The sequence below is a fragment of the Xyrauchen texanus genome, chromosome 9 (genome assembly GCF_025860055.1).
Source record: "Xyrauchen texanus isolate HMW12.3.18 chromosome 9, RBS_HiC_50CHRs, whole genome shotgun sequence".
In the NCBI taxonomy this organism is placed as follows: Eukaryota; Metazoa; Chordata; class Actinopteri; order Cypriniformes; family Catostomidae; genus Xyrauchen; species Xyrauchen texanus.
In genome coordinates, this window is record NC_068284.1 from 6,371,733 (window position 1) to 6,392,421 (window position 20,689).

The 20,689-nt window shown below is 40.1% G+C and overlaps 1 protein-coding gene across 3 annotated transcripts in view; it reads left to right on the forward strand.

The window, feature by feature from the left end:
* The window catches only part of LOC127649498 (gastrula zinc finger protein XlCGF8.2DB-like), a 162,502-nt gene that overhangs the window by 74,768 nt on the left and 67,045 nt on the right, over nt 1-20,689 (forward strand). For 2 of the 3 annotated variants that reach the window (XM_052134625.1, XM_052134624.1), the window contains exon 3: nt 5,308-6,594. The exons of the other annotated variant lie outside the window; for it this stretch is intronic. In XM_052134625.1, coding sequence (XP_051990585.1) covers nt 5,308-6,368 — 1,061 coding nt within the window. In that variant the 3' untranslated portion in view covers nt 6,369-6,594. Of the gene's footprint in view, nt 1-5,307; nt 6,595-20,689 lie in introns of those variants that run through there. 3 annotated transcript variants of the gene reach the window in all.

A 20,689-nucleotide genomic window follows, 5' to 3' on the forward strand; every position in this document is an offset into this window, starting at 1 on the left:
AACTGTATTCCACTACATATACAATTTAAATCATTGGTAATTAGAATAGTTACATTCAAAAAGTATTTTGATTACTGAAGAGATTACTTTGCATTTTATTGTCATTTGTTTCATTTAATATTTAGTCCTTTCAGATGGAAAACATTTATACATGTAAATGATGTGATTCTTATGATGTTACATTCATACGAGCAGACAGAGAAGTAAGTTTGAAGAAAGTCTGGAGCAGAATAAATAGAAATAAACCTTGTGTAAATTGTTAGCTTTACGCTAAGCTAAAATGCTATTTCTAGCCATTTTACATGCACATGTTACCAGACACGAACATATTTTTTTTTATCAAGAAAATTCATGTTAGATCATAATTTATTTTTCTAGTAAGACATTTGATATTAGGGCAAAAATCGTATTATTGATGATTCTTATTCTAAATTATTAATATCTAAAAATCTTTAACAAGATCAGTTTGATTTATCTAGTTTTAGAAACATCATTGCATAATATATTTAGCTTTTTCAGAGAATATATTTTTAACATCGTCTTACTGTACTGACAGAGTTTTTATAGTCAAAACAAGTGAAACAATCTACCAGTGCTGAAGAAGTAATCCAAAGTATTTAGAATACGTTACTGACCTTGAGTAATCTAACAGAATACGTTAAAAATGACATTTTACTGCATGTATTCTGTAATCTGTAGTTGAATAAATTTTAAAAGTAACCGAGCCTGTGCTTAATATGAAGCAACTGAAACTGGTGATGAAGAACATGGGAGTTGTAATGGCTTCTTTGTTTTGTTTAAATTTCAGTGAATTATCAAAGATAGAACCTAAATATTTGTACTGGCCTACAATCTCCACCACCTCACAAATGGAGACTTTCTTCTAAAGTCAATGAACATCTCCTTAGTCTTGGTGATGTTCAATTCCAGCTGAGCACCATCACACCTCTTAATAGATGCGTTTCCACTGTCGGGAAAATGAGGGTGTGCTAGTGTGTGTCAGGGCCAGTCGCATTCCCACTGTCACTTCAGGTTGTTCATTGTGCCGCCTCGGGGAGAAAATGGCCTTTGGCCCACCAATTCAAACAAGTCCAACTGGATATTGAGGTGAGGTCAATGTCAAAGCCGAGTCAGGTCAGAGGTTTCAGCAACAAAATCACAAAATTTGCAGGTTGTACATCCAGTGCACAGCAGTACAGGTTCAGAATATTTTTCTAAATTGCGGACACAGTAAGAATCTTTGAAAATGGACAAAGCGGTGCCCAAAGATCATGGACAGTGTGCTAGGACATCGTCCCGCTGTTAGTGGAGAGAACACTTGGGGACACCATGGCAGCTGCAGTCGGTGAGTTGTCAACGCTAACTTATTTTGCTAGCTAGCTGATGTTTACATACAATATAACAACGATATCCTAGATAATTATATAACATGATACCTCAACTTGAGCTTCCCTCTTGCTTGTAAAATGGGCGGGGTGTGTGACATTGGCACCAGGGCGGCGTGTTATGGGAAGGTTTTAAGGCAACGCTGCGGGGCTATTGGCTCGGTGGGAATGCAGATAGATTTTGGTCTCGTGGCACGAGGTCTGAGGCTATTGGCCCTGGTTGTCCAGCTAATACCCCTGGCTCGCACTAGCCTGATAGTGGAAAAGCGGAATTAACCTTTAGACCTTAGTCACAGTAGCACCATTTTTTTTCTCTCTTTTTTCATGGGAATGACAACGAGACTGTGAGGAATAGTCTTACCATCTCTTCAATGGCACGCACAGTATAAAGCAGTAAACATTTCCTAGATCATATCTGATTTTCCACAACTGTTGTCTGGAATTTTTTTGTCCACTGAATGTTCTTGGAAAGATGGTTTTCAATGTTTTGTTAGCAGAATGATTCAAAAAGACTTTAAACTGCAGTGCAGCCCATTGAAGGGAATGTACGTCTATCCCTCACAGGCTCATTGTCATTCCAGTCAAAAATTAAAGATGGCGCTGCTGTGAATAAGGTCTGTCTCTCTCGAACCGGCGTCTCCAGCCACCCCTTATCTCACTCTCCCGCTGATTCAGTGCCAGCCATGCTCCATCACGGCCTGGCCATGTCCTCCTCCTCATCACAACACCCTTTAGGGGAACCTGTACTTGAGTACAATATATCTGATAAAATTACATAAAAAAAACTCTGAGGTCTGTTTGTCCAAAAATCCACAAGGCAACAGATTAAGACAGGATCAAGGTTGAACTGCATGTTGAGTTTGCTTGCCATAATGATGCTGCACTGTATTAAAGGCAGAGGAGAAGTCCACAAATAATAGCCTGACATAGGCTTTGATGTTCTTCAGATGGTAGTAGATAGTATCTAACATGAAGAGGTTAGCATCATCTACTCCTCTTTTGGTTCGATAAGCAAACTGAAGAGGGTCTAAGAGGTTGCAAGTTGTAGTTACAATGTGAGACTTGGTTAATTTCTCAAAAGCCTTTATGATCAGAGATGTAAGGGCGATGGGCCTAAATAAGCCTTATCTTTTTAATTGCTCTGTAAAGCATACTTGGGTATTGAAAAGCGCTATTTAAATAAAAGTTATGATTATTATTATAAGCATAAGAGCATTTGAAAGCAGCCATCTGTCATAAAGACACCTTGGGGACAGAATTAAGTCTGTTCTCTGTACTGTGGAAGCACTGGTACTTTTTTATTTTAGTATAGACTTGGTACCAGTACTTTTGACATCCCTAATGGATGGATAATATCATTACAAAGGGGGAGACATATGCGGATCACAATGAAAGAGCATCTACCTGCCCCGGTGTGCAGTCTATCAGTACAGTACAATGATCTCAGCAAGTCACCGTGAGAAAAAGGCAATGTTTATTTAAACAATTTACACAAAAAGTAACAGAATGAACTTAGTTATATATATATATATATATATATATATATATATATATATATATATATATATATATATATATACACACACATGTCTGTATCTTACCTCAGTTTCAGTTAACTTATTTACATGCAGCGTGATCACTGTCTGATATACAGTAGATATACATAATATGCTCAGGCTTTCAAGAAGCAGGAAAAATTCCCCACTTAAAAAAAAAATCTAATTTGCACACGTAGGAAGTATATACATTGACTTCACTTCGGCAGCAAAATTATTTTGTGCTATAGAAATCTGAGGAAATAGTCATAAACATAACAAGACAAGGAAATTAGCCAAGGTGAGAAATTATATGACATAACCTAACGATTTGTTATTTGAATTTGATGCTAGTGATGACGGTTTTAAAAAATTAAAAGCAACTATAGCCCAATAAACAAACTTTTATCATTCATTTGACTTGATTGTACCATTTTCTATATCTGTTAAGTGATAGAAAGACTAAGGCCTTCTCAAGACATATTGCAAACCCTTCTAATGTGTTGCCTGTTATACATCAATCAGAGATTACTGTAGGGGCCAAAACCAGATACTGTCAAGTTACCCCTACATCCGTTCACTTAAGAACAAGTCATTTTTAGTAAATTACCTCATCACCAAAAACAACCTGAATTTTTTGTTTCTAAATGAATCTTGGTTAGATAACTGCTGCAGTGTCACAGTCCTCAATGAATCCCCGCCCCCAAGAAAGATCAAGAAAATGATCTTTTAGAAAGTCCCTGAAAACTGCAGTTGTAAAGCCCCTTCTAAAAAAAGAGCAATCTGAATAACTCTATATTAAACAACTACAGACCAATATCATATCTTCCTTTCATAGGCAAGATCGTTGAAAAGATTGTTTTCAATCAGCTGAACAAATTCTTAAATTTGAATGGCTACTTGGACAATTTCCATTTTGGCTTCCATCCACACCACAGCACAGAGATGGCACTCATAAACATATGTAATAATATTCGGCTTAATACTGATCAGACAAAATATCAGTGCTGGTATTACTAGATCTCAGTGTTGCCTTTAACATTGTTGACCACATCATTCTCCTAGACAAATTGGAAAACTGAGTAGGGCTCTCTTGGACAGTCCTCAGCTGGTTTTGGTCATATTTTGAAGGGAGGGGTTTCTATGTGAACATAGGTGAAAATGAATCTAAGTGGATATCCATGACGTGTGGAGTCCTACAAGGCTCAATTCTTGCACCTGTTCAACCTGTATATGCTCCCACTAAGACAAATTATGAAAAATGCCCAAATTGCATACCATAGCTATGCAGGCAACCCCCAGATTTACCTAGCCCTATCTCCAAATGACTACAGCCCCATAGAATCTCTGTGCCAGTGCATTGATTAAATTAACAGTTGGGTGTGCTGAAACTTCCTTCAGTTAAACAACAACATGACAGAGGTCATTGCATTTGGAAACAAAGGCAAAATTCCCAAGGCGAACACATACCTCGACTCCAAGAGTGTAAAGACAAAAAAATCAAGAAATATTGGTGTTATTTTTGAGTCAGACCATAGTTTCAGTAGTCATATCAAAGCAATAACTAATTCAGCCAACTATCATCTCAAAAATATTGTGAGAATTAGATGTTTTGTATCCAGTCAAGACTCTTGTTGTTCATGTATTCATCACCAGTAGGGTGGACTACAGCAATGGAATTCTCACTTCCCATTCAAAAAACACCATTAGGCTATGACCAAAAAAACATGTTACTCCAGTCCTCATGTCATTACACCGGCTTCCAGTTACATTTACTCAAGTACTATTACTTGTTTATAAATCACTTAGTGGCCTAGGATATATACATTCCAGATAGGCTTGCTGAATGTAAACCTAACAGACCTCTCAGATCAGTAGGATCAAGTCAGTTAGAAAAACCTAAGGGTTCACTGAAAACAAGGTGAGACAGCGTGTAGCTATTATACCATTCGCAGCTGGAACCAGCTTCCAGAAGAGGTCAGTTATTGATTGCACTGCAACTTTTTATTTCTGTTAATTATTATATATATAATTTTTAATTTTTAAATGTATTTGACTACTTTTTATTCTTTCTTCTTGTTCTTAATTGGTTTGCAAATGTATTTTCATGTTCTTCATCATTTTTGCATCTTACTGTATGCATGCATTACAAAGTGGCTGGGAAAACTGGGCATTCATGGAACACCAGCTTGTTTCATTCACCCTGTTTGTCACATATTCCTGGAAAAAGCCTCTGAACTTGAGAATTGACCTTTAGTATAAAAAAGATCACATACAAATAAATACTTGACCACTGTTGCTTCGAATGATATTGTTCACTTTTATCTCTTTATTTTTCACATTTATGCCACTAGTTTTGATTTTTGACTATTTTGTTGTCATTTTAGATCTGATGAAGCTGAAAGAGGAAAAGCAAGAACTGAATGAAGTGGAGGAGAAACATCAGTATCAGAAACATGATAATTTTATTAGTGCAGAAAAGTCTGACAGATGCTCACAGACTAAAAGTACATTCTCGCAAAAAAGAACTTCAAGAACAACAAACAAAAAATCTTTTATCTGCCCTCAGTGTGGAAAGAGTTTCCTGAGTAAAGGAAACCTTAATAGTCACATAAGAATTCACTCTGAAGAGAAGCCTTTCAATTGCCATCTGTGTGGAAAGAGATTTAGACATAAAGGTCACCTTAATTTACACACAAGAAAACATTCTGGAGAGAAGCCTTTCATGTGCAATCAGTGTGGAAAGAGTTTTGCACAAAAAGGAAACTTTGATTTACACATAAAAATTCACACAGGAGAGAAACCATTTACATGCCTTCAGTGCGGCAAAAGATTCACTGTGAAAGGAGGCCTTAAATTACACATACAAGTTCACACTGGAGAGAAACCATTTACATGCCTTCAGTGCGGCAAGAGTTTTGCAAAGAAAGCAAACCTGAGAGCCCATATAAAATGTCATTCAGGAGAGAAATTACACCACTGTTCTCAGTGTGGCAAGAGTTTTTTAGCGCTGTTCAATTTTAAACAGCACCAGAAAATACATACTGGTGTGAAAGCTCATGTGTGCTCCGAATGTGGTAAAGCCTTTGTCCGAATCAGCGCCTTGAAACAGCACCAAAGAGTTCATACAGGAGAAAAACCTTACAAGTGTTCACACTGTGAAAAGAGTTTTGCTCATTCAAAACACCTGATAACACATGAGAAAGTGCATACTGGAGAGAAGACATATGACTGCACTCAATGTGGGAGGAGTTTTAGCACATCAAGTAGTCTACAGAGACATTTAAAGAAGAATTGCCCAAAGCTGTCACAACCAGAACTTTGTTTTGAGAATATTTCCCTTTGGTCCAAACTGGATAAATCTGCCTCTGAAGGGAATTTCAAAGAGACAACAATCATGACTCCCATGTTTAAGGGTAGTTCCAAAACGAAGGACCTTCAAAATTAACGTTTCCGTAGTGAATAGCTATGGTGAATTGACTTTGATAGATGATGTTAAAGTGCATTCTAAATATATTTTTGACCTCTACACCTTAATCCCTCCAAATCTCTCAATTTGAAGGGATTAGGGCAAAGGGGTGAGCTCATCAGAATGAAATGCACCTTTTATTTTGTGAGGGACTTTGTCTTAAAGAGACTAAATGCATGATATGGTGTTGGAAGCCAACAACTCTTAGGATGGATAAAATAAAGATAATAGCAATATACCTATTGTTAGAGACATTATTAGGATGAGATAGGTCATTCCTATACATAGGAATGGGAGAAATCTATAAACATTTGTAGGAATCAAAAGAGCCAATCATGATTTTTATTTAGACAATTAATGCCTCATTTTCACACGTCACAATTACAATGGATGATTATTACTTTTTTTTTACACTTCTTTTACTCACACACTATGGTATGATGATGAAACACTTTTTCTATAATGCATTATTCGATGAACAACATATTTTAACCCTTGTATTACATACCCACCTACATTACTCACTTACTCTAGCGTGATTAGCAGAGGCGGGGGCAAGTCCCACATGTGCATGTCTTAAGTCCTCCCCTTCAAGTCCCATGTCAAGTCTCAAGCCAGCAATGCATACAGTAAAGTAAGTCAAGTCAGTGGTTCATCTTAAGCAAATCAAGTTAACACCTTCAAAGACTCAAGTCACAGTACAACAGAAGCAAGGAGAGAGATTTCTCCTGCAAAATACTTGCTGGTTGAAGGTTTTACAGCAGTGCAATATGAAACAAATGTTTCCATTAATATGTACTGATATGATTCTAAAATGTGTTGCTTTTACAAAACATCTAATTTGACAAGATTTTGTCACTAATTCGCATCAACATAAATAAGACTCAATTACTCCATTGACAATAACAAAATATGTGTATCAAAGACTAACATGTAAAGTATTTGTTAATATTGTAATATCCCTGATGTACAAAATGAAAAGACACATTTTAACAGATACCCACTGTTAGAACAAAAACAAAGCCTGCCCTAATGGGCCGTGAAACTCGCGATTAGAACAGACTAAGCCGGGTTTATACAGGCATCACTGAATAAAAATACAGGACTTTTTTCCAGCGTTCATTTTTCATTTTCAAGGACTTCAGACAAGTGAGAACATAGAGCTTTCATTTGATTCAGAGTTTCTAATTTCTAAGACGTGAGAGCATGTCCACTGCACGATTGAGGTCACTCGGGAGGTGAGTGGCTCACAGTGTCTGCTGACTCCAAAGGAGGAGGCAGTGGGCAAGTTACGCCACCCTGGTGGTTTATGTACACCATGGTCGCTGTGTTGTCCATCTGGACCAACACTTGCTTGCCTTGAATCAACAGCCGAAGCCTATCCAGAGCCCCGATACTGCCTGCCCATTGCACATGATGCCCAAGCCCGAATTTGATGCATCTGTCATGACCATGACATGCCTCGAGACCTGCTCTAAGGGAAACCCTGCCTGTATAAAAGGGCTGAAAGTATGGCGGCACTGTGGCGTGATATTCACACGCTGGGTCCACCTCGGGACTCGAGTTTGTGGCCAGTACTGGAGCGGTCTCATATTCATCAACCCGAGGGGAGAGTACCGCCACAGAGGACGCCATATGCCCCAGGAGCCTTTGAAATTGTTTCAACGGTACGGGATTGGGGTCCGTACGCTTACCTAGGTCAGGCCAGTCAAAATCAGTAGACTCATCCTTGGGTCGCATGTCTCAGGGCCGTTTCGAAGCCCAGGGTTCTTGGCGGCCAGCTGACGGGCAGGCGGTGTGGGCTCTGCGTGTGGGCTCTGACAGTAGGGGCTCTGACAAGAGGCAGGTGGGGCGTGGGACTTCGGAGGCCTGTATTGCGGCCGAGTCACGCCACGGCAGTTAATGGCCTCCGTCTGCTTCTTCACTGTCGAGAACTGATGGCCGATGTCCTCGACGGTGTCGCCAAAGAGTCCCTGCCGGGAGAAAGCGGACCTTCGCGGCATCACGCAAGGTAAAGTTGAGCCACAGGTGTCGCTGGCCCAGGACTTGCGGCGTGACTTTCATCACCCGTAGAGTGAGGTTGGTCGCGGTGCGCAGTTCCTGCATGAACCCTGGGTCGGTCCTACCATCGTGTAGATCTTTAAGCGCCTTGGCCATGTTAGACCTGCAGGATGGCAATGGCATGCAGGGCAGAAACAACCTGACCTGCGGCATTGTAAGCCTTCGCCACTAACGACAAAGTAAACTTACATGCCTTGTAACGGAGCCTTTGTCGGTTCCTCCAGGTTGCTGTGCCCTGCGGGCAGAGGTGTACCTCTACGGCATGCTTGACCTGGGGAAGCTCAACATATCCCCTGGCTGCTCCACCATCGAGGGAAGTCAGTGTGGACGAGCCAGCGAAGTGTGTCTGGGTGGAGAAAGGCACCTTCCATGACTTCGCAAACTCCTTGTGCAATTCCAGGAAGAAAGGCTCAAGCCAGCAAAATGTGTGGCCGCGAGTTGCGCTCCAAGCCCAGAAACGAATCATCCAGCCGTGAACGCTCAGGGCAGGGTGGAGGGTTCCACTCCAGCCCTAAGTTCGCAGCCACCCGGGCAAGCTCGTCCTAAACTCTACCGCCCAATAATTCATCCTCATCGCGAACCCTGAACGAGATATTAAATCTGCCCTGAAGCAGACCGCCAACATCATTCGTGAACTCTACCAGGCAGAACGAGCGTGCTGGAGGGGGGGGGGGGCGGCAAGCTGGCGAAAACACTCCCATATCCACATCCAGATCGCCCACGGTGCTCGCCGACCCAGCCGTCTGAGTTTCAACCCAGGACGGACCGGGCCGGGAAGCAGTCACAGTGGCTCTCTGCTTCATGAAGAAGGAAGAGAGCCATGACCGCAATGCTCTCATGAGCTTGTTCTCACCGTGAGAACACTCCACAAAAGCTACCTCAGCGTGCTGGTGACCCAAGCCCTCGAGACCATCCGGTGGGGAGAGATAATGGCCATACTCAGTAGCTCAAAGTCGAAGGGCTTCTTTAAAAAGACACCAATCATTTGTGCGAGCTCTTTTAGAGAAAATTACTCTTTTGAATATACTCTTTTACACCTGTGGACTCAGCCGCTCAAGCACCCAGGGGAAGCACAACCCCTGACCGCTGATACATGCCGTAATTCCAGCAGCAATAGTAAGGTGATGGGACGAACACACGTGCGCTCGGCTCCAAAGAACAAGTCTGAATGAGTGGTGCATGCATCTCCTTTTATACCCGTATATCCAGGGCAGAGAGCAGCATGCAAATTCCACTCGGCAATTTTCATTGGCCTTTTCTGAATAAAGCAAAAGTGATTGGGGCTCTCAAGAGCGAACCCCTAGTGTCACTACATTAACACAACATCGAGTGTGTGACAGACAGGGAACAATGAGGCAATTCTTGCTTATTTGGGTGTGAGACTGTGTCTTTGCAAGAAAGATTCTATGCTGATTATCACAGAGATTATACGATTGCTCTTTGTCTTCCTGGGGAATTCTGCCCTTAAATATAAACACCTTGGCAACCCACCTTACACAATAGTAACGGGTGGCTATTTGTTATTACGGGGGGTTCATCCCCTTTTCTCCCCAATTTGAAAATTCCCAGTTCCCCATGTGCTCCAAGTCCTCCTGGTGGTGTATTGACTCACCTCAATCCAGGTGGCGGAGGGCGAATCTCAGTTGCCTCTGCATCTGAGACAGTCAATCCGCGCATCTTATCACGTCATTTGTTGAGCGCGTTACCGTGGAGACCTAGTGTGTGTGGAGGCTCACTCTATTCTCTGTAGCATCCATGCACAACTCACCAAGTGCCCCACATTATAGCGACCCCGAGGAGGTTAACCCAACGTGACTCTACCCACCCTAGCAACTGAGCCAATCTGGTTGCTTTGGAAGCCTGACTGGAGTCACTCAGCATGCCCAGGATTGGAACTTGCGACTCCAGGTGTGGTAGTCAGCGTCTTTACTTGCTGAGCTACCCAGGCCCCAGTGATTTAAGCATTGAACTTGTCTTCAGTTTGTAAATAGGTTTCACTTTGCTTTCATGCATTGTTTTATTTTGTAGTGCATCAGGGATGTAGTGACATTTCATGTGTGCGTAGAGATCAGCCTACATTTTTGGAAGTATCGAGGGTTGCCAAAACTTTTTTTTTTTGGCCTAGAGCAGCAAAATGTCTAGGGACGGGCCTGCCATTAACAGTGAAACATTAGTAGCTCATCTTGGCAGGCAAGAAATACCTAGCTGAAAGACCTACCGCCTTTATAAACCAGGTTCAAATAGTGCATAAAGTACACATAAGAATGCACCATAATGTGTAAAAAAAAAAAAAAATGGAAAAGAAGGCAGTATGTTTTGTCAAGCAATACATAGTGCATTTAGTTATCAACCATGTGACTTTTTTAAAGCATTAGGTTACATTAGACTATTAAAAATCAAATAAACTAATCTGCAATATCCACTGTGATATTCTAAATGGAGGTTATTGGTACTCCTGACATCAGGGATGCAGGTTAGGTTTTCCCATTTGGCAAAAGTTGAGCCAGAATTAAAGTAACAATATATTCAAGGTTCTTCCAGCTTTTCCTGTTAACATGATGTGGTTCTATATAATTTACCAATGTAAAGCTGTCAGAGCTGTCATTGTTTGGATTTATCTTATTGCAGGCAGTGCAGAGGGAATCAATGTCATCTTGTTGAATAAAAAGGTTGGTATTTAGCAAAAGTACTAAAAATATCCACTCAGTTAATACATTGTTTTTTGTTATGGAACTCTGATTATTCAAAAGAAAGTTTAAAGGCAAAACAAGATCAACAGATTGTGTGTCTGTAAGGTGTAGCAGGCTTTGACAGAGACATGAGGCTGATGGATTTCCAAAAGGACCCCAGAGGGCTGTTTATTAAAGAATTAGGTAACGAAGAGGGTAGTTGAAGGTGCAGAAGTCAGGGAAAGTTTTTGCTGGTAGTGGCAGAGTGCGTGAAGGGAATGGTGAGGCTGGCAGTGAGGGCGTCTCAGGTGGTGATATCTCTCAGTTCCTTCTCATCCCTCTGTGGCTCATGCCAGTGTTTCTCTCCTCTTGATGGAGAAATATGTATCAAATGTGGGCAATCAGCACAAGCTGCTCTACTGATTGTCATTGCTAAATGGTGGCGGGAGGCGGAGGGATGTGCTGTAGTGGAGTCCTCGTCACTGCCATCCACCCAAAGGAGCAGCCGCTGCCATCCGCCGGTGGACAGAAGAGTTGCTGCCGGCCGCCTGGACACAGAGGAGCTGCAGCCAGGAGTGGAGGAGTTCCCTACCGGCCACCAAAATGCAGAGGGGCATTCCATCCGACAGGGTCGGAGGACTGGCTCCGGTCTGCTCCAATTTAACGGTTACCTTTTTGGAACAAATCGCCTAAATATTCTGTATACTTTTCAAATATATAAACTATCTGCATAAACTATATATAATTTGAATGTTTATAACCTCAATATTAAAATTCTGACATCCGTTGTTCAATCATAACATCATAGCTGAAGTAGTACTTTAATATGCATAAGTGGACATTTGAACGTATAATTAATCAGTAGTACTTATATTTCATCTCTTCTGGTTACTGTATGATCAGATCAGTTGAATCATGGAAACACTGGGATACATTTCAATGTAAGAGTCCAAGAGCTATTGGCAAGAGATGGCTTGGTCATGTAGCTGTGCAAGGGTGCTTTGAATGATTTGGACATGCCTAGATTGTGATATTTAAAGGCTGCTTGCTAGCCCGAGTCAAAAGATCCCACTCATTTTGATCTGGAGATATGATCACTGATCACTTGCGATGTTAATTCTATGGGATTTTTCTGTCTGAATTTTCCAATTGAGTGTGGCTGCAGACATGCACTTTCAACTCAGATGCGCTCACAGACATTCAGTTTCTTTACAGGAATGTAAGATAGCCTAAGTTGTCTGGTCATGTTTTCCAGCGAACTTAAAGTATTTTGTAAAAGATAGTCTCTTCACTGTGTATTTTGAATGTGTCAATAATAATGAAGACGTATATGAATGTATAGGGCGCTGTTGAGGCAGTATATCGACGCACTCAGAAAGATTCTGTCACATTTTACCTGTTATTTTTCTCTGCACTGGTCGGGACAAACCAATCACGGTAATTTGTGATAACACACTAAGCATTTATTTAATAATTTTACAGAAACATTGTTGTATATGGAAATATTATATTTTACAATATTAATGAGGTAACACCTACAGTATATATTTTATATGGAAACTATTTATTTTACATATGTGTAACTGCTTTATACAGTAGATGCCATTGAAGAGACTAGGTTTACACCTCATAGCCTTGTTTCATTCACGTCAAAAATCGAATACAGCTGAATAAGGTATTGTTGCTGAAGCTACATAATGTTCTTTGAAAGTTATAGAGACATAAGTAGAGAAGCAGACTGATGGGAAGCTCTTTGTGGACGAGTTGGTATGTTTGTTAGGGATGGGTGGGTGAAAGAAAATCTCAAACAAAATATTTAATTTTACAATGACCAGTTATTCCACATGCACAGGATGGGTTATTAGTCCTCTTCTCATTATAAATAAAAAATAAGTAGTCATAGATGTGGCCTGCAAATGCTCCGACATGGCAGTGCATGTGTGCTGGCAACCTCAGATCAAATCCATCATATGTCACTCCCCACACTTCTCCCTATCATTTCCTGTCACTTCTACTTTCTGTAGTCCCAATAAAGGCCTAAAATTAAATAACAAGTACATAATTATTACTTAAAATTAGATAGAGGTATCAACATCTCAAGCTTAAACAGAATGTGCAACTATAGTATATAGATCATTATACTAACGTATCTCTTATTCAGCTGTCCAGTCATCTCAAGGCTGTCTGAGTTGCCAATAAGGAGAGGGACAATTAGTATTTTAGGTTTAACCCCTCTGAGACCCAAGCATAGAGATTGATATATTTTCTTTTTTGCTCCATGATTATGTTTTTAGGAAGCAATTGATTATAAAAAAATCTTTTTTTGCACATTTTCACACTATTGTGTGACTTAAGCAAGCTGTGGCTGTCACAGCCTGTCTCCCTCATGTTTCCTAGCACTCTTATTTTGAAGTGTTTCCCCTGAACAATGTTACCCAGTATGCACTGCCCTCATCACTGCCACCTGTTCCTTATTGTTCTCACCTGTTTTCCATTCCCTCATTAGCTTTTGTATGTATAAATACCCTCTAGTTTTTCCTTTGTCAATTCTTGTTTGTTGTTGTTTTGAGTTCCCGTTGGTTGTTTCACTGTCATAATTTTTATTAAAGCCAGCAAAGAAATCCTGTTTCCCATCTAATCTTAGCTACTACACGTGATAGAAGAACTGTCCCACATAGATCTAGCGGCTGTCCGAATTCTGCTACTCTGCAAGGGGACCATCCAGTTAAGGATCATATCCTTGAGTTTTTAGAATTAGCGAATTTAGTGCACTATCCAGACCGCTCTCTGGTGGTTTTCTTCTGGACTGGTCTGAATAGTGCACTGAAGGAACTGATGCCGACAGCTGATCCTCACTGAACCCTCTGTGAATATGTGGAGAAGGCTCTGGAACTTTGCGGTTTCCATTACACAGTGGATTATGGGGGTACCCTGGGCCAAAACCTGCCCCTTCGGCTCCTTGCTCCAAGCCTTCCACGGCTCCTTGCTCCAGCTGTCCGGAAAAGGACACCTTCTCCCCAGTCTCTGCCTATGCTCATGACCACGGAAGTCTGTTCTCAGTCGCTGCCAGCTATCGTCGAGTCTCCGCTGGCTCCACCTCCCTTCGTTGCGCCTCCCACGGCTCCGCCTCCCTTCATCGAGCCTTTCCTTGCTCCGCCCTGGGAGACTTCCATGGCTTCCATGAGTGAAGCTTTAAGGTTGTGAAGTTGTTATCCGTATAGTTTTGTTATGCAACTTATTCTTTACCTAATATGTTCTACATGTTTTATATATATAATATTTACTAATAAATACTTTGAAGTAGTGCAAATACAATAATAACAATACCGTTGTAATATGTATTAATAAAGGTAATGATCTATGACCCTATGTTGCATTATTACTCTCCAACATTTACACGGGCACTTGCTGATTATAATTTATTAATTTACTCTAAATCATTTAAAGAACAATGTTATATATTAACAATATGTAAAAAGTTATTTGGGGAATGGAGAAGACAGGAGTCAATGAAGCAGTGCAGGCAAGGTTTTTTTTTTATTTCCTTTTCCCTTTATATCCAGATTCACAGTATTTAAAAAAAGTATTTTTATTCAATCAGGTCACACAAATATCCTTTTCTTGGAACACACAGTCCAATCATCAGTAAGCTTCAAGCTCATTGACTCTCTCTCTCTCCTTCTGTGGTGACCTGGTGGCCTTTATGGGGTCTTTCATACTGGCACGTTTGCTGTGGTCCAATTCAGTGTGCGATTGTTCCCGGTGCCCCCTGAAGCGTTGGTCTGGTTTCACACTCACTTGATTTTATCGAACCCTGGTCCATTTGCATTCATCTTATGTCATCAAAAACACACATTGAGAACACAACGCGACTCTCTGTGTTTTTGATATTTTTTGTCCCATTATGCACAGCGGAGTGAACAACAACTGCGGATATGTGCGCTTCATGCCGTAACTCATCAGATGTCCAGGGGAAGGTGGCTTGCTGCTGCTCGAAAACAGCATTTTTTTGAGGAGACTGGAATTTTGAGGAGATGCAAGGAATTAATTTGCATCTTTGTTTACACTGCATGCTTACGCTCATGTACAAGTTGAAGTTATCATCACGGTCATCCCCTATTATACCCTATATTTATAACCTAAAATAGTATTCATATATAGTATTTATAAAATAGATAGACAGACAGGCAGTTATTTATAATGTTGATTGTACAGACAGACAGTATTTATAGTGTTGATTGTACTTGTAAGTCAATGTGGTGTCATTACTTTTTGGGACTTTCAGGAATGAAAAACGCATGTGCAGGTTACTTCCTGAACGAGTGCGCACCCAAGTCCGAGTTGCTTTCACATTCACGCGAATCGCGCTACAGATCCATTGCAAAACACAGACCACCGCCTACAGGTAGTCTCTGGTTCGGTACCACCGTGCGCTTCTCAGTCCACATGACAGCTTTCACATTACCAATTTATCATATGAACCGTGCTCCGTTTCTAACTAAACTGCCAGCGTTAAAGCACCCTAAGTCTCCCTCTGCCATCACTATAATGAGACAGGTGTTACCCAGGTGACGAGCCTTACCACTCTCCCGCAGTCAGACACATGACCACACCCCCATCTCCACACAATATAAAAAAGGTTATTTCATAATTTGCTATTTTATTTTGAAGCTTTATGAGTGATTATTGAAAAACATTAACCACAAAAAATTATGGGTAATATAAGTAATATGTTGCTAACGTATCAAGAATAAACAAATGTGGCTGAAACATCATCTCACAGCAGTTGCTGAAAGTTGCACAACAAAATTGCTACAGCCTTCCCACATATTTTATATTTCTATGTATGTCACCACAACGTTCATGTGTTTGCTGAAGTGTGATTTATCTTGTGCCTACCATCTCTGTAGTGGATTTGATGGCTATATTTAATTTATTATATTCATTTTGTAGTTTTAGCCAAAATGTCTCTGAGTGAAAGGACTTTTATTTTTTTTCTCCGCCATGCACGTTAGTGATGTCATAAAGGCTGACTTCTCTTGTTGTTGATTGACGGCAGAAAGGTTTGTGTGTTTCAGAGTTTAATGGATTTAAAACTATACAAAACATTCTAAATTGATTTTAAGGTGTTTTAAATGTGTTTTAATATTATTGAGATAGTATTAATGTATTAATATGAAATAAGTGTGTCTAAATTATTACCGAATGTAAATATCATCGTAATGTTTTTTGTGAAGTTCTGATAGTTGTTCTCTCAATGCTGCAACATGTTTGTGTTATTTTCTGTGCTGCTTTCCACATTTCCACATGAGAAACAGAAAGAATGATTTCACATTTCTTTTTATTTCTGTTGATTTTGCCAACATCTTCAATGTAAAGAAGAAAAGTTTCCAGATACGGAAAAAACTCCAGATGAAACGATTGAGATCTGTGTGACAAACTGCTGTAAAGATGGAGTTTATTAAAGAAGAGTGTGAAGACATCAGTATTACACAAACATGTGGAATAAAAACTGAAGATACTGAAGAACAAAGAGGTTTGTATTTATTCTTGATTCATCTTTGAAGGTGAACTCGTTAATTAAAAATACAAAGTTTTACTACTAAATAAATTAATTGTAATTTTGAAACATATGTATAAAGTCTTGACCATTCACATTAAAATGAACTGTCCAGTTATATCAGTATCCTTATGTGGCAGGGCAGAGGACGGGACCGGGTGTGTAGGATCACTACCCGGCCCCGCCCTCCGCCCTGCCACACCTTATAAAAGCTGTTTTATTCAACATGGAGAGGGTCCGCACATGGGGGCTGCCAGAATCACATGACCAGATGAATACTACTCACTTAATCTCAGTAACCGTCCTGTTATTTGACACTTTCACTCATTGATTAAAGTAATCATAACTGACTGTGAATACGAAGTTTCTACAATAGCATTTGAAACCGAAAACTATTGCGTTTAAATGATGCTGCATCCACACCACTAGAAGCCTGTTGCACAAAGCCAGTTTCAGTGTAACCCAGGCAAGTTTGAGTTTAGCTTGCGCAAACTCTGGTTCTTCAGGGTCATAGTGCCACACAGTTCAACTCGCATAGTTTTCCATTAAATTAGACCAGAATCGTTATAAATGGACTAAGATTATTTACTTTAGCCATCACTGGATGATATATTCTTTATGTGTATCTTTCATATAGCCTACATAATGTATTTTCAATTACAAGTATGCCATTTTGTGATTTGACAGCTTGAATTAAAGACATACAGTCAGCTCCATAAATATTGGGACATCGACACAATTCTAATCTTTTTGGCTCTATACACCGCCACAATGGATTTGAAATGAACCGAACAAGATGTGCTTTAACTGCAGACTTTCAGCTTTAATTTGAGAGTATTTACATCCAAATCAAGTGAACAGTGTAGGAATTACAACAGTTTGTATATGTGCCTCTCACTTTTTAAGGGACCAAAAGTAATGGGACAGATTAACAATCATAAATCAAACTTTCACTTTTTAATACTTGGTTGCAAATCCTTTGCAGTCAATTACAGCCTGAAGTCTGGAACGCATAGACATCACCAGACGCTGGGTTTCATCCCTGGTGATGCTCTGCCAGGCCTCTACTGCAACTGTCTTCAGTTCCTGCTTGTTCTTGGGGCATTTTCTCTTCAGTTTTGTCTTCAGCAAGTGAAATGCATGCTCAATCGGATTCAGGTCAGGTGATTGACTTGGCCATTGCATAACATTCCACTTCTTTCCCTTAAAAAACTCTTTGGTTGCTTTTGCATTATACTTCGGGTCATTGTCCGTCTGTACTGTGAAGCGCCGTCCAATGAGTTCTGAAGCATTTGGCTGAATATGAGCAGATAATATTGCCCGAAACACTTCAGAAGTCATCCTGCTGCTTTTGTCAGCAGTCACATCATCAATAAATACAAGAGAACCAGTTCCACTGGCAGCCATACATGCCCACGCCATGACACTACCACCACCATGCTTCACTGATGAGGTGGTATGCTTTGGATCATGAGCAGTTCCTTTCCTTCTCCATACTCTTCTCTTCCCATCACTCTGGTACAAGTTGATCTTTGTCTCATCTGTCCATAGGATGTTGTTCCAGAAATGTGAAGGCTTTTTTAGATGTTGTTTGGCAAACTCTAATCTGGCCTTTCTGTTTTTGAGGCTCACCAATGGTTTGCATCTTGTGGTGAACCCTCTGTATTCACTCTGGTGAAGTCTTCTCTTGATTGTTGACTTTGACACACATACACCTACCTCCTGGAGAGTGTTCTTGATCTGACCAATTGTTGTGAAGGGTGTTTTCTTCACCAGGGAAAGAATTCTTCGGTCATACACCACTGTTGTTTTCCGTGGTTTTCCAGGTCTTTTGGTGTTGCTTAAGCTCACCGGTGTGTTCTTTCTTTTTAAGAATGTTCCAAACAGTTGATTTGGCCACACCTAATGTTTTTGCTATCTCTCTGATGGGTTTGTTTTGATTTTTCAGCCTAATGATGGCTTGCTTCACTGATAGTGACAGCTTTTTGGATCTCATATTGAGAGTTGACAGCAACAGATTCCAAATGCAAATAGCACACTTGAAATGAACTCTGGACCTTTTATCTGCTCCTTGTAAATGGGATAATGAGGGAATAACACACACCTGGCCATGGAACAGCTGAGCAGCCAATTGTCCCATTACTTTTTTCAAATAGTGATGGTGTTGTATTTTTACATCAAAAATGTCCCAGCTAAACTTTGTGATCAGTTGAATGCCACTTTGGTGAATTAAAGAACCAATTTCCTTACGAAATAGTAAAATTATTTCGGAGGAAATTGGTTCTTTAATTTCAGTGACGCAAATAACATTTATAATTTCCTAACAAGGCCACATGTCAAGGTCTGGGTAGATTAGAACAATCAGTTCTCATAGTCAATCTGTTGAATGCAGGAGAAATGGGCAGGAGTAAAGACCTGAGCGACTTTAACGAGGGCCAAATTGTTATGGCTAGATGACTGGGTCAGAGCATCTCTGAAATGGCGAGGCTTGTGGGGTTCTCCCGGTCAGCAGTGGGGAGTACCTACCGACAGTGGTCCGAGGAGGGACAAACAACAAACTGACAATAGGGTTTTTGCCACCCAAGGCTCATCGATGTGCGAGGGCAACGAAGGCTATCCCGTCTGGTCTGAACCAGAGTGCCCATGATGACCCCCCTCCACTGTCGAAAGCACCTAAAATGGGCACGCGAGTGTCGGAACTGGACCTAGGAGCAGTAGAATAAGGTAGTTTGGTCCAATGTGTCCCATTTTCTTTTACATCACATGGACGGCTGTGTACGTGTGTGCCATTTACCTAGGGAAGTGATGGAACCAGGATGCACTGTGAGAAGATAAATATTTCACTACTAGTTCAACTAGAAGGCGAGTAGGTTCATGTCATTTAACAAATTTGATGTGGTTGCTGAAATTTGTGGCATAACTGACCAGAGACGGCTGCTGTTCTCTCTAGTTTGAGTTCAGTCTGGTTGCCATGGCAACACTATTACAACTAGTCTTTATTTGTTGTGAAGTAATAAGTGTCTCACCTCAAAAAACTAAAAACATAACCTCTCCTGTCAGACTCAATTAAAAGTGCGTCAGAAATATGTGAAGTATTAAATAAATATTTAAATATTCTAATGTTATTTTCATAATTTAATACATTTATATTTTTTGTTGTGAATTAAAAGTGTCTTTCTTACCTCAGAAAAGCAAACTGTCCCATAAGATGCATTTCCACCGTGTGTGTGCTGTTCTGAGTTTAGCTGACGTGCAAAATTGTTCAGCTGGAGGCGTGTGCGGATTTATATCTTGTGTGTTTCCCATCCATTACTACATATAAGACCAGTGTTTAGGAGTATCATCTTAAATATATTTTACCTGGCAAAAGGTAGGTTAGCACATTCTGTCTTGAGAGAGGTGTACTTTTCATGTGTTGCGAGTGGAGACATTTTAAACATTTAAAATAGCAAACTCTGGATAAAGACATGTTCTCCCTACATGTTATGATGAACAGAGGACTTGCATGTTGCACAGTTATTGTGGTTTCAATGTGTTATTGTGTATATATGGAGGCCTGTGATTAATGCACATTTTGTGGATGTATCCCTCCAGCTGATCTAGCCTAATTTAGATAATTGGTCATATTTTTCTTCACTTTTTCACTTGAAGACATGTCAGGCTCTTACATTGTGCAGTGGAGTCAGAAATGTCATGTACAAATAATTAATCATTTGAAAGTGGAAATCAAATGGATACAAAAGTGAATGATACATGAAATAATATGTAGCATGTAAACAATGATTTATATTGACACATTTTTTGTATAAAATCTTGATTTAATTGATTCAATCTTAAGATGCAATACCCATCCCAATATTCTAATTATAGATGTACAAAACTTGAATGATAGCAATTATGAAACTGCTACAACAAAAATATTTGAACAACATTAAATCTTAAAATGTGTTACTTGGATATTAATGTAATACTCCATGTTGTGTGTGATGATGTGCTGGACTTATTTTCAT